General features: G+C 39.5%; 1 protein-coding gene and 1 long non-coding RNA gene across 3 annotated transcripts in view; one reads left to right on the top strand and one right to left on the bottom strand.

The window, feature by feature from the left end:
• The window catches only part of LOC145521985 (uncharacterized), a 125,483-nt gene extending 111,112 nt beyond the window's left edge, over positions 1–14,371 (top strand). Inside the window, exons 5-6 of the long non-coding RNA XR_014065823.1 lie at positions 11,528–13,045; positions 13,252–14,371. This is a non-coding gene — a long non-coding RNA (uncharacterized LOC145521985). The remainder of the gene's footprint in view (positions 1–11,527; positions 13,046–13,251) is intronic.
• ROS1 (ROS proto-oncogene 1, receptor tyrosine kinase) overlaps positions 1–14,545 on the bottom strand; it is a 123,396-nt gene that overhangs the window by 97,370 nt on the left and 11,481 nt on the right. For both annotated transcript variants that reach the window (XM_081530933.1, XM_081530934.1), the window contains exons 2-5: positions 13,295–13,339; positions 10,817–10,876; positions 8,222–8,248; positions 3,106–3,166 (exon numbers count right to left, since the gene is read on the bottom strand). In XM_081530933.1, the coding sequence (XP_081387059.1) occupies positions 3,106–3,166; positions 8,222–8,248; positions 10,817–10,876; positions 13,295–13,339 (193 nt within the window). The remainder of the gene's footprint in view (positions 1–3,105; positions 3,167–8,221; positions 8,249–10,816; positions 10,877–13,294; positions 13,340–14,545) is intronic.

Genomic DNA, 14,545 nt, shown 5'->3' with positions numbered 1-14,545 from the left:
TATTTATTCAGCTCCACTGCATCTTAGTTGCAGCAACTGGGATCTTTAGTTGCAGCATGTGAGATTTTTAGTTGTAGCACGTGGGATGTAGTTCCTGACGAGGCATCAAACCTGGGTTCCCTACATTGGGAGCGTGGAGTCTTAGCTGCTGGACCACTAGAGAAGTCCTGCGGAAATTTTTGATTGTGTAAAATACATATAGCATAGAATTTACTGTCTTAACTATTTTTAAGTGTACAGTTCAGTGATAATAAGTACATTTATATTCTTGTGCAACCATCATGACCACCCATCTGCAAAATTGAAACTAACCATTCCCCCTTGCCCTCCCCTTTCCATAGGAAACCACCATTCTACTTTCCATCTCTATTATTTAACTACTCTAAATATCTCAAATAAGTGGAATTGAACAGTATTTGTCTTTTTGTGACTGCCTTACTTCACTTAGCATAATGTCCTCAAAATTTATTCATGCTGTGGCATACATCAGAATTTTCTTACTTTTTAAGTCTCAATAAACAATATCCCATTATATGTGTATATTGCATTTTGCTTAGTCATTCATCTGTCAGTGGACATTTGGGTTGCTTTCACATTTTAGCTGTTGTGAATTCAACTTTCGAGTAGAACATAGGTGTATGAATATCTCTTTGAGACCTCGCTTTCAGTTCTTTTTTGCATATACCCCAAAGTGGAATGGCTAGATAATGTAAGAATTCTGTCTTCAATTTTTTGTTTTTTTCCCCACAGGAGTTATACCATTTTACATTCCCACCAACAGTGCAAGCATTCAGATTTTTTTTTCCACATCTTCATCAACACATATTTTTTTGGGGGTTTCTGCTCTTTTTTTTTTTGAGTAGTCATCTTAATGGGTGTGAAGTGGTATTTCACTGTAGGTTTTATTTACATTTCTCTAATGAATAGTAATGTTCAGCATCAGTTTATGTGTTTATTGGCCATTTGTATATCTTCTTTGAAGAAATATCTAAATCCTCCTTTGCCCATTTTTCAATTGGATTGTTTGGAGTTGTTGTTGAGTTTTAGGAATTTTCAATATATTCCTTTTGTTTTAGTTTTCTATATATTCTTGATATTAATCTCTGATCAGATATATGACTTGCAAATATTTTCTCCTATCCTATTGATTGCTGTTTTACTCTTTTGATAGTGTCTTTTGGTGCTTAATTTTTTTTCTTCTAAGTTACATGAAGTCTAATTTGTCTATTTTTTCTTTAGTCACCTGTGCCTTTCATGCCATGTCCAAATAATCATTGCCAAATTCAAATTTGTGAAGCTTTGGCACTGTGTTTTCTTCTAAAATTTTTATAGTTTTAAGTCTTACATTTAGATCATGGATACATTTTGCATGAATTTTTGCATATGATATTATATAAGGATCTAACCTAATTATTTTGTTGATAGTCAGGTTTCCCCAGATTGTTTGCTGAAAAGGCTGTCTTTCTCCCCATTCATTGTTCTTGGCACCCTTGTCAAAAATCATTTGACCATATATGTAAGAATTTATTTCTGAACTCTCTATTCTAGTCCATGGGTCTATATGTCTGTCTTTATGCCAGAACCATACTGGCTTTGATTATTATAGGTTTGCAATAAGTTTGAAATCAGGAAGTATGAATCCTCCAACTCTGTTCTTTTCAGGATTTGGAGCTCCTTGAGATTTCATATAAATTGCAGACTCAGTCTTTCTATCCCATGTAAAACATGTGCAAAAATGTATTTGGAATTTTGATAGGGATTGCATTAAATCTGTAGATTGCTCTGATAATATTTACATCTTAACAATATACCAGGTTTTTTAATTCATGAATATGGGATGTCTTTCCATTTACTTGCCTTCTTTAATTTGTTTCAGAAATGTTTTGTGAACATTTCACTTTACAAGTCATTCACCTCCTTCATTAATTTCTAAGTATTTTATTGATGCTAGTGTAAATGAAATTTTCTTCATAATTTCCTTTTCAGATGGTTCATTACTTGTGCATAGTAATGTGATTGATTTTCTGGTTTTAACTTTGTTTCCTGCTACTTTGCCAAATTTGTTTATTAGTTCTATCAGGGTATTTTGTGGTATCTTCGGGGTTTTCTGCATATAAGGTCATATCATCTGCAATCAAAGATAATTTTACTTCTACCTTCCAAACTTGTATGCCTTTTTCTTGCCTAGTTGCTTTGGCTAGGACATCCATTATTAGAGAAGTGGCAAAAGCAGGCATCTTTTCCTGAACTTAGAGGATAAGGTTTCTTCACCACTCTGGTTCAGAAGCAAATCAGGATAGCAAGGCAAGATTCACCTGCCAATTTCCATCAGCCACTGAAACAGGGACTGCAACTTATGGAAAAGCCAATCATCTCTTGTTCCAGAAGGAACTGTTTATCTTCCAGTGGGAGGAAAAACGGAATTCTGGAAAAGCTAGCTGCTAACATAGCCTATAGTTTATCGAAGTGTTGGTCCTTCAGAAACCACTAGAGAATTAAAACACTCAAGCAAAGTCTCTTAAAGACATCCAATCTGCTCTGAAATAAGTCAGAGGGAACTGGAGACATATACTTGGAGTCAAGTTCCTTACTTACTCCAAATCTAACACTGAGAAGCATAACTTCTATACATTCTGCAAATTTCCCAATGTGTTGTAGGGAGCCATAACTATAGTAGGTACTCAATCAATTGAATAGCTGTTAGCTGAGTAATGAAATTCACATTAAATAAAATATTTCTACGCTTTCATTTATTAAAACAGTGGCATTTCCTGATATCAAGTTGCTCAGGATTCACATTTGTCCCTCTCATTGAGAAGTGATTGCATCCACTGAACTGAGGGCAACATCTCAAGTTCTAAACATGTCATGTGCTGTTTCCCCTATTTTTCTCTGAAAGAAGACTTTTGCTGAGTCTCTAAATATGGATTCCACATTTGAAGTTAATAAAAATATATATATATTCAATTATATACATATATATATTGATCATACTGAGACGTAGAAGTTTAGATATTTTAAGACATGGCTCATTACCCCTACATCAGGACAGGTACCTGGAGTGGTGTAGATTATTTTCAATAATAGTTGTGTGAGTCTGCTTACCTAGCACTTCCTCTTCATATGCACCTTCCCCGCTGCTGCAGCCAACTTCACAGGATTCTCGCTGTGGAAGACAGGTAGCATGCCAGTCAGTGCAGCCTCTGTACTACTTTTGCTCACAAGTTTCAACCAAATTTTGAAATATGAATGCTTGATATACAAGTATACCTGTATATCAAGAATTTGAGCTGTAATACTCAAGTTCCCATTTGCTAGTGGGATTAGAACAACACCTTTCAATCTTTTTTGACCATGTCCCAAATTCCAAAATACATTTAACAAAACAACTTTTTACACACATACAAGTTGGGGAAAAAAGATTGCTGAAATGGTAGTTTTTTCCCTTTTTTTAAACAATTTTATTGAAATATATTTTACATACCATAAAATCTACGCATTTAAAGCACATAATTCAGTGGTTTTTAGAATATTCAAAGAATTGTAAAACCATCATTACAATCTGAATTTAGAACATTTTCACCTCCAAAAAGAATCCTGAGCTGTGATGCAATCTTATATGTTCTATTCTATGTCATTTTATTTATTGTAGCTCTTTACTCGGTAAGTTAATTTCATGACCTTCTAATGGGTGACACCCCGCAAGGTGACAAAACGCTGAGCTCAACAATGCAATTATATGTTTGCTCTCGTAGTCAAAGGCTTAGTGAGTTACCTAAAACTCTAGCCTCAAATGAGGCCTATTGTTTTTTTTTTTGCCTTCCTGGAAAAATTAAAAGTGGACTATAAACTTTAGAGCAATTGAACATTTCAGTGAATGTCTTAGGGCCAAAGTTAAATTTTAAGGTCTACAAAAACCTAATGCTGATTAACATCTCATCTCATTAACTGAAAACAGAGTAAACATTTTGGTGGCTGAGACAAAAATTTCCTGCAACTTTCAACATCAACAATAGTTAGGAGGAGAAAAAACAAGGAGAAAAGGCACACATCACAAAACTACAACACAAGCATGATCAATCTTCCCACTCTCATTCAGTTTATAGTTATAATACCTGGGACAACATTCTGTTGTTTCTCATGATAATAGGGGAAACCATGACTCAGTGCCTTTACTCTGAATGTCCAGGTAGAGAAGGGCTCTTTAATTTGCAAATACTCAACTGTCCCATTTTTGATCTGTGCTCTCCAAGGAAGTGGAGCCTGATAAGCCCAGGTTTGCTTAGTTAAGGATTAAATACCTCAGTGTGGGCTCAGGATTATTTAACTTAAGGGTCTAGTATACTTTTCACATCTTCTTTGAGGTTTCAGTAAAATACACTCAACACATTCATTAACTGCAGAGAATAAATGTAACAAGTGGCAGCAAAATTATCATTAACATGGGATTTTCTTTTCAAGAAAGAAAACTGAGAAAGAAGAAAGGAAATGGAATAAGGAGTATTTGGTAATACAGCTAGTTCGGACCTATCCAGGAGCTTAAATGTTTTGTTTACTTCGATGAGGCTTGCCTTTTTTTTTCCAGCTTTATTAAGATAAATGATTACCACCATAGCATTAGCTAACCCCTTCATTCCATCATATAATTACCATTTCTGCTTTGTGATGAGAACATTTAAGATCAACTCTTCAGCAGCATTCAAGAACGTAATACAGTGTTATTAGCTATAATCACCATGCTGTACGTTAGATTCCCAGAACTTGTTAATCTTATAACTAGAAGTTTGTACTCCAAAGAGTTTAAATGTTATCTCGAGTGGAGGCAAAGCTATTGAATAGGATTTCCTTACCCCCCCCCCCCATTCTGTGCCTTCCTCCCTCTATCTTGCTTTCCCTCTCTCTCTAATCTAATATTAGACTTCAAATGAAGTTATCCAGTGTTTCTCAAACTCAAGTTGCCCTGGAGAGAACTTAAAGGAATTTGGATTTAAGAAGTTCACAGAATCTGAGCCAAAAGCCCTGGATGGGGCATTTATACAACATATTCCAGGCTACTGAGCTGCCATTCCCACTGTGAAAGCCAAGTTCATCCTTCCCAGGGGCTATACCCATCTGCTGTCTCTGTTCTCATAGCAGTAAGATCACTACTTTTAACATCATCCCTCTGGCTCCACTCCTGTCACACCTGCTGTCGGTGCCTTTTGTTATTTCTGCAGCTCAAGGAGGACAGGCCCCACCACCCTCCCTGGATGCCTCTATTGCAGAGTCTCCATGTGAATTGTGGCTTCATCTCCTAAAAAGTCATTCATTCAAAAAATATTTACTGATACCTTTTACATGCCAAGTACTATTTTAGATTTTAAGGCTATGGGCAATGTATAAGACCAGTAAGTTCCCTGACTTCATGGAATTTATATTCTCTTACAAGAAAATACACAATAACAAAGTAACTAACTTAAAAAATAAAGTACGCTTGGATAATGTATTCTTGCCTGGGGAATCCCATGGACAGAGGAGCCTGGTGGGCTATGGTCCAAAAGGTCACAAAGAGTTGGACATGAATGAGGAGTCTTAGCACGCACCCATGAGGAAGATAAAAGTCAAAGACATAAGGCATGACCAGACAGGAAGGGGACTAACTTTAGTTAGGGTGGTCAGGAAGAACCATGCAGAGGTGACCTTCAAGACAAGACCTGAGTGATTAGAAGGAGCTGGACTTGCAAAAATCTGGACAAGGGCAAATGCCTTGAGGTAGGAGTATGCCTCATAGACTTGGAGATGAGGGAAAGGCCAGTATGGCTGGTGCAGAGAACAAGAAACAGGAGGCAAGATGAGGTGGAGGAGCCAGCAAACACTGGTAGTTTGTACTTTTTCTCAAATGGCATTGAGAAGTCATAGAAAGGTTTTTAGAACCTTCTAGATTAGGATAATCTAATTTGTGTTCTAAATTATCAGGGATAAGCCATCTCACTTGCTCACATCATTTTCTGAGTTACACCTTGCAAGCTACCACTTCTAAAAGTATTCCCTCCAAGAAACGTGTGGGCAAATCCCAAGCTTTCTAGGTGGAAGCATTGATGGTCAAGGAGTTCAAATTTCCTAAAGGTCTGAGCAGCTGAGTTAAAAATATCTATCTCTATATCTGTCTCTTTACCTCCACCTCTATCGAGCATGTATTACTGTTCAGGTCTACATTATTTAACGTATAAAATAGCAAAATATAATAGAAAAGAATAGAGTAATTACATGTTATAATAGAGAGAAAAGGTACACATTACATAAGCACAACATAAGCAGCATACTGATGAACAGTGGACTGTCACACTAGAAACCCAGTCCTAGAGGAACAGAGATGCTGATGTAGAGAATGGACATGTGGACACAGGGCGGGAAGCGGGTGGGACGAATTGAGAAAATAGCATTGGTATGTATACACTGCCATATGTAAAATAAATAGCTAGTGGGAAGCTGCTGTATAACGCAGGGAGCTCAGCTCTGTGCGCTTTGATGACCTAGACGGGCGGGATGCAGGGAGTGGGAGGGAGGCTTAGAAGGAGGGGGTATATGTATACATACAGCAGATTCACGTTGCTGTACAGCAGAAATTAACATTGTAAAGCAATTATCCTCCAAGTAAAAAAAATGCTTTAAATTAACAAAGTTTAAAAAAAGAGAAAGAAACCCAGTCCTGAACTGCTTGGATGCTTCAGACACTTTCGCTCTTCTAAATGCAATCCTCAAAGGGCCTGCTATTTTGGCTGCTGCTTTTGTTTTGGTCACATAAAAGAGTTCTCAGGCAGTTTTTGGTTTTTTTTTAATCTCATCCAGGAATGAGCTTTAATTGTCTATTTACATAAGGAGCAATTTTTCCTCTTTGTTTTATTTCTTCTTAGCTAACTCAATCACCATTCACTCCCAAGGAAAAATCATTCAGATACAGGGTCACCACAGACTATTGAGAGATATTCCAATTTAATTTTTTGCTTTTATTTTCTATTCGAAGGAATTTTTTCTGTTTTACTAATGAATGATCATCTGTATCTCTTCCTCATGCAAGATAGGATGGTTCTGTTCTCTGTTTTCAAGGACATTTTAAATAGAATACAGCATAGATGCGAAACTGAGAAATAATGCAGTTTCATCATAAGTACCTATTGTCAAATAAACTAAAATAAATTCTGCAGGGTATAGAATCCTGGACAGGAAATTTTAATTGAAGAAGACTGAAGGAGAAGAAGGTCAAGTGCAGGGGAGAGGGCTCCCATGGGGCTAGAGGAGAGGGTAATTGGAAGGCACTTGGGCAGCCAGAGTCAGTGTGAGGTCCGTTATTATCATGGTGGAGGTTTAGTCACTAAGTCGTGTCCGACTCTTGCGACCTCATGGACTGTAGCCCGCCAGGCTCCTCTGTTCATGGGATTTTCCTGGCAAGGATACTGGAGTGGATTGCCATTTCCTTCTCCAGGGGATCTTCCCGACTGAGGAATCAAACCCAGGTCTCCTGCATTGCAGGCAGATTCTTTACCGACTGAGCTAAGAGGGAAGCCCCTTATTATCATAGCAAGAAGTAAATTAATTAACTGAAATTTAAATTTTAAAGAGCTGTGTTGTCAAAGGAGTTTGCTGAATAAGGAAGAAGATTGCAACCTAAGAGTACTCTTCTGCGACTTTCCTGGTAGTTCAGTGGTTAAGATCCTGCACTTCCTATGCAGAGAGCATGGGTTTAATCCTTGCTGTGGAGTGTGGCCAAAAGATAAAATAAATAAACAAATAAATAAAGGATTCTCTTCAAATGCCCTGTATTTAATGATAACCCACAGGCTTTAGGGGGAAGAGGTGAAATCAGCAGAGATGAGGGCATCCCCACTGTGCCTTTTCCTCTCTTCCCACCACCCAGGCTTCAGGAATCAGAAGAACCTTTCAAACCAGATTAGAGTAAGATATATGTACGTGTGAATATGTATGAGTGCACACATCCATCTATGTACGTTCATATATGCATTTTATATATGCACATAGATATGTAGAGCACAGCAAATACCTGTGTCAAAGATGGAAATACACAGTCATTTTTACACCCAGAGTTAAAGTACTCCTAGGAAGAACATTTCTGTGCATCAAGAATGACTCAGCTTTCTTTATCCTTATTTTAACAGTGTTTTAAGGATAAGAGAGAAAGACGTGGGGTTTAATGACACGTTTTTTGCAAGTGACTGGCACTCACCTCACAAACTGCAGCATAGGTTTCATTCTGCACAGAGGAAAAAGGAAAGAAAAATTACTTAAAATCTTTAAAGTTGTAAATAATTTTAATGACACTTAGCTAGGCATTTCTACCAAATTAATTTACGCCCCACCATTGACAAAATGCTTCCCCTGTGGTTCAGCAGGTAAAAGAATCCACCTTCAATGCAGGAGACACAGGAAACTCAGCTTCAATCCCTGGGTCAGGAAGACCCCCTGGTGGAGGATATGGCAACCCACTCCAGTATTCTTGCCTGAAAAATCCCACGGACAGAGGAGTCTGGTGGGCTATGGTCCAAAGGGTCACAAAGAGCTGGATAAGACTGAGCAATGGGGCATGAGCATGAGCACATCGACAAAATAATCAATGAAGAATAATCAAAAGCAAAGGATTCCAGAGCTGGGCCTTCCGTTCAGGAAGGCCACTGTACAAACTGCTGTAAAAATTATGTTCTTTGCATCACTAGAAAAACAAGGACACGTGAGGTCTACTAGAAAATCCCAACTAAGCAGCAATCCATGATGGACCAGGTTAGAGAATGAAGGGATGTTGGTAGGCGCCCAGGGAGACAGAATCGGAATGAAAAGCCACCAATAGGTCTGGTTAGGAAAGGCCAGCAGATTCTTCTGCCCAAACTGGCCACTCCAGCATCCACTCTGCTTCCTGGACTGATTTCCCCAACAGTGGTATCTGTCATTCCTTCACTCCGTCAGTGCAGTCTGAGCACTAGCTACGTGCTCCTCACTGTGTTCGGTGCAGGGGACAGTGTGACCAAGACAGAAAGCATCCTTCCCGATGGCCCTACATGTCGGCAAAGGATATTAAACACGTAACTAGGCAAATAATGATTCAAACTACCGTCTGGACAATGTGCTGCTATCAAGGAGAAGGAAAAGTGTTTTTATTTTTTTGCTTATTTATTTACTTGATTGCACTGGGTCTTAGTTGAAGCATGTGGGATCTAGTTTCCCAACCAGGGATCAAACTACAGCCCTCTGCATTGGGAGTGTGGAGTCTTAGCCACCAGGCCACCCAGGAAGTCCCTGGAAAAATGTATTTAGAGTGTGTGATTGTTCACAAGTCCAAACAGCACCTGCTCCATCTTTTGGTAACTTCCAGTCTATGAAGCACAGCATCATAAGCAGGAGAGTGGGTTTAAGTGACTCCTGTAGCTGAGATCTGTGAGGACACACTGTACAAGAAAAGCTGTGAGGACTGACTATACGTAAGAAGATGTTAATATCCTTATTTAAATCTCAATGCTGTAATTTGAGTCATTAATAGAAAATGATATTCTGTGTGCTTAGTCGCTCAGTCGTGTCCAACTCTTTGCAACACCATGGACTCTACCTCGCCAAGCTCCACTGTCCATGGGGATTCTCCAGGCAAGAATACTGGAGTGGGTTGCCATGCCCTCCTCCAGGGGATCTTCCCAACCCAGGGACTGAACCCAGGTCTCCTGCATTGCAAGCGGATTCTTTACCATCTCAGCCACCAAGGAAGTTTAAGAAAATGATATTACCTAAAGTTATCATGATCCTAACTAATTTAATCTCTGAACTGAACAAAGAAACCCATTTTTAAATTACAAAGCTCTTATCCATGAGATTGAAGTAATTAATTACAGTGTAACAAGCACTATCCTTAGCAGGGATTAGCTTATTATCCCAATTTACCTATTAAGAAAGTAAAGTACCTTAACAAAGTCACACACTAATTGGCAAAGCCAGGATAAATGAAAAGTGAAAAAATATTAGGGAATGTATTTCCTACATGAAGTGAAGTAAACATAGGTGTGTGTGCCCTCTGGGTTAGACTGCTTCCATGCACCCCGCACAAAAACCTTGTACGTGATCTAGGACCTTTCAAAGTGTGGTCTGGAAACACCCAGCATTGCATCACCTGGGAGCATGTCACAAGCACAGAATTTCTAGTCCCCACACAAAACCTCGTGAATCAGAGTCTGCATTTTAGCAAGATCCCAGATATTTGCATATTAAAATTTGAGAAGTACAGGACTAAGAAATTTAACAAATACTTAACATTCTACTAAAAGGTCACTATAGTTTGGAGCAATTGGTCATTTCTGACTTCCATGGTTTGCATTAACTTCTTTTGGTTGCCAGTTCACCGGTTGCATTAATAATGTTGATTTTGGGACTTCCCTGGTGGTCCAGGGGTTAAGAATCCACTTTGCAATGCAGAGGATGCATGTTCAATCCCTGGTTGGAGAATTAAGATCTCACATGCTACAGAGCAATTAAGCCCTCACACTGCAACTACTGAGCTCACTCCACAACTAAAGAGTCTATGCACCACAGTGAAAGATCTCCCGTGATGCAAACAAAGATTCCATGTGTCACAACTAAGACCCCGCAAAGCCAAATTAATTAATTAAAAAATAATAATACTGATCTCATTTTTTCCATTTCCATTATGTATTACTCATTACTTTTGCTTTAGAGTCAAGCAAGCTAATTAAAAGCCAATGGAAACTCAAATGGGAATCCTCATGGAGAATATTTCTCTTGAGGGAAACATTAATATCAAAACAGAAATATAATTAATACTTACACACTTTAAAGCACAGTTTTCCTGATCAGCCGAATTCCAGAAATGACATCCTTGGATGCACTATAAGAGAGAGTAAGAGACAATGATGACTGAAGAAGTGTGATTTTTCTAGTCACCTGAAAGTGCAAATAGTAACATAAAGTGTTTCTGAAGTAGAAATCTACCAAAGAATCTGTGGCCTTGCAGCAATCAGGATTTTTGAGATTCTAAGCAGAGCTGTCGTATTCACAGACAGAGGAGGGCTTCGTGTGGCTCAGGGTTGCTGAGTGGAGTCCAGCCTGGGGTGGGCAGGCCTAGATCCCAGGGAGCAATGGACTGTCTGGGAAGACACTGTCCACTGGGTGCTTGGTGCAGGGGAAGTCCAGGACAGCGTGGCGTCAAGCACATCATATATGTCCTTGGGGTGTGTCACGCAACAAGCAAAACCTAAAGCTGGAGACTCAAGCAGAGGCAGCACATCAAAACCTAAGTAGGTGGATAGTTTGGGAAGTTGGCTGCCCTGGCCTCCCACTGGACAGATTCAGCTGGTGCCTCCTTGCCTGGTTTGTCTGTGCCTGTGACTGTGTGGACCATTCAGTCCACAGGTCACAGTAACACCTAAATCGCCTTCCCCTTTTCCTCGATTCCTTCTGCTCTGCCATCTCTTTTCACTCTCCTTTTTCCTTTGGTGTCTATGTCTTATCCTCAACTTTTTCTCTTCTTACTCTTCAGGTTGTACAAGACTGAGCTCATTGCCCTTCTCAGTACCAACCATCGAATTTGAATTTCAGCAGAGACCCCTTCCTGAGCTCCAGACCCAGATTTCAATTGCTCGTTAAATGGCTCCATTTGAGTCCCGACAAGCACCTCAGATACTGGAGGGGGTTGCCATTTCCTCCTCCAGGGGATCTTCTCTACCCAGGGATCAAACTCGTGTCTCTTACGTCTCCTGCATTGGCAAGCAGGTTCTTTACCACTAGGGCCACCTGGGAAGCCCCAAATTCAGCATATGAAACATCAAATTCCTCCCTTTGTACCCTCGAATTTGCTCTCTCTCCTGTGTTTTCCATTAATATGCTTCAATCTTCTGAGCTGCCTGAGCCAGGAATCAGGGCAGCTTCTCCTTCTTTCACTGCCCTCCCACCCCATCCTCATGGACAATCCATCACCAAGTTCTATGGATTCACTTCTTTGTTGCCTGGACTCTGTCTCCATTCCTTGCTCATTCACTGGCCTTGCTTTTATGGGCCCACCACCGCTGGCTAACAGCTTCATGGGGGACAACAAAACCTAATCATATTCTTATCTAAAACCTTGTGTGTTATTGAAACCAAATATTCCCAACATGGTATACTGAGCTCTCCACCATCTGGCCCCAACTAGCTTGTCAGCCCAGTCTTCTGCTTCCTGTCTCTGCACACCCACACTCCCCCAAGCAAGCTGAAGTACCCCTCCTTTTCTGCACAACTCAGCTGTCTCAAACTTTTGGGTTTGGACACAAAGGGCTCCCTCTGACTAGTGTACCTTTCCCCTCTAGTCCTTCTAGAAAACTCTTCATCTTTCTAGTTTTAGCCATGCAAGCCCTGCAGACAACCAAGCTGCTTTTCCTCCTATGTATTTGTCTTTCTCCTCCCACCCACTGCTGTTCTGACTCTCACAATGCTGTCTGGCTATGATTTTATGTACATGTCTGTCTCTCCTACAAGACTGTGAGTCCTTTGAAACAGAGACCCTATTTTACTCATTCTTAACTCTCTACTACCCAGCACAGTGCCTGGTTTATACCTATACTTGGAGTCACCAAACATGTATTGTGTAAATGGATACAGGTGCAGGAAAGAAATAAGACCATAAATGTAATTGATAGAGGAAAGAGCAGACACTGTCTAATCCAACCCTCTCAGAATACCCATATTTTAGTAGTTTTAACTACATCTCAGAAATTTTAAGTAATTTGGCCAAAGCCACATTCATTGGAAGGACTGATGCTAAAGCTGAAGCTCCAATATTTTGGCCACTTCATGCGAAGAACTGACTTATTAGAAAAGACCCTGATGCTGGGAAAGATTGAAGGCAGGAGGAGAAGGGGACGACAGAGGATGAGATGGTTGGATGGCATCACTGACTCGATGGACATGAGTTTGAGCAAGATCTGAGAGTTGGTGATGGACAGGGAAGCCTGGCATTCTGCAGTCCATGGGGTCACAAAGAGTCAGACAGGACTGAGTGACTGAACTGAACTGAACACAGGTAGGTATAATCAAAATCATGGTCTTGGCTTAGTCCTATGTTCTTTCCACTTCAACGCACTGTCCCTGAATTCATGTTTGAATAATCTGTAAGGCAGACTTCTCGCTATTCCCATCCAGCTTCCTCCATCAGGCACAAATAAACGAGCTTTTACTTAGGAATTATTATTATGATAATCAAACCTGACTTTTGTCCCTTTTTATCAGTGCAGACACTGCAAAGTCCCGGGCAGTGGAAGCGATTACTCACCGGTTCACTCAGATTGTGAGGTGTGCCAACGTCAAGCTGTCTGCCCTGAAATGAAGAAAAAGGGAATGAATACCTTATCAATCTTGTGCTCGGTGTAACTACCACAACTTTAAAAAAAAAAGCTTCCTTTTTTTGCCCCTCCAGTGTTTTCTAACTGTAAATTAAGGAGCCAAATATTTTAAAGTCATTAAATCAGTCATAAAACCAGGCAAGATGCCTCTGTAAGTTAACAGGAATACCTTGGAGATCCCACAAGTTTGGTTCCAGACTACTGAAACAAAGGAAATCAACAAATTTGGAGGCTTCCCAGTGCATATACAAGCATGTTCACACTATACTATAATCTATTAAGTGTGCAATAGCACTGTTTTTAAAAAAGTACATGCTTTAATTTTAAATGTTTTATTGCTAACAAATGCTAACCATTATGGAACAACACAAAGTTATCACAAATCTTCAATTTGTAAAAAACCACAATATATGCAGAGTGCAATAAAACAAAGTGTGCCTGGATAAGATGCAATGCCTAAGGATTCTGCAGAAATGATAAAAGTGGGAGTCAGGATGTAGCCGAAAGAAATGATTAAGAACAATGGGGAGATATAGTATTAAATAAGCCTGTGACATTAGTCAGTCAAGGACTCCTGGATTAGAGATGAATTGTGTTTGCATTTTTCTTTTTTTTAAAGAGACTAAAACAACAATTGACTGCATTTAATTAACATTATGTAACAAACCATACAAAAAATGCATTCATATTCTAACCTAAATCTGTATACATTTGTGTTCACGACACACAAGGTAAAAGTGTGAATAACAGCTGCCCTAGGCAAGATTTTTTCAAGGTGTATCTCTTCCTCGTGTTTCTATGTTTATTATTTTGGATTTGTTTTTATAATGTGAAAAGCTATTTTCCTCCATCCAAGAAAGTACTTCTTACATAAATATTATTAGTGCCCTTGGAAATGGAAAAATAAAGTCATAAGCTAAACAATCTATTTGACCATGAGGTTAATAACCTGAAGCCCAGAAACAACTTGATTTTGTTCCTTATAAAGTCTCATGTTCTAATATGAACAGTGTTTCTTGATTCTCATGGCTATGCAATGTGTGTGTGTGTGTGTGTGTGCGCGCGCATGCATCCTCAGTCATGTCTGACTCTTTGTGACCCCATGGACTGTAGCCTGCTGGGCTCCTCTGTCCCTGGGATTCTCCAGGCAAGAATACTGGATTGAGTTGCTATTTCCTTCT

Source organism: Giraffa tippelskirchi, chromosome 9, assembly GCF_054371585.1.
Source record: "Giraffa tippelskirchi isolate mGirTip1 chromosome 9, T2T-mGirTip1v1.2.pri, whole genome shotgun sequence".
NCBI lineage: Eukaryota > Metazoa > Chordata > Mammalia > Artiodactyla > Giraffidae > Giraffa > Giraffa tippelskirchi.
This window is presented reverse-complemented; position numbering and strand designations above follow the sequence as displayed.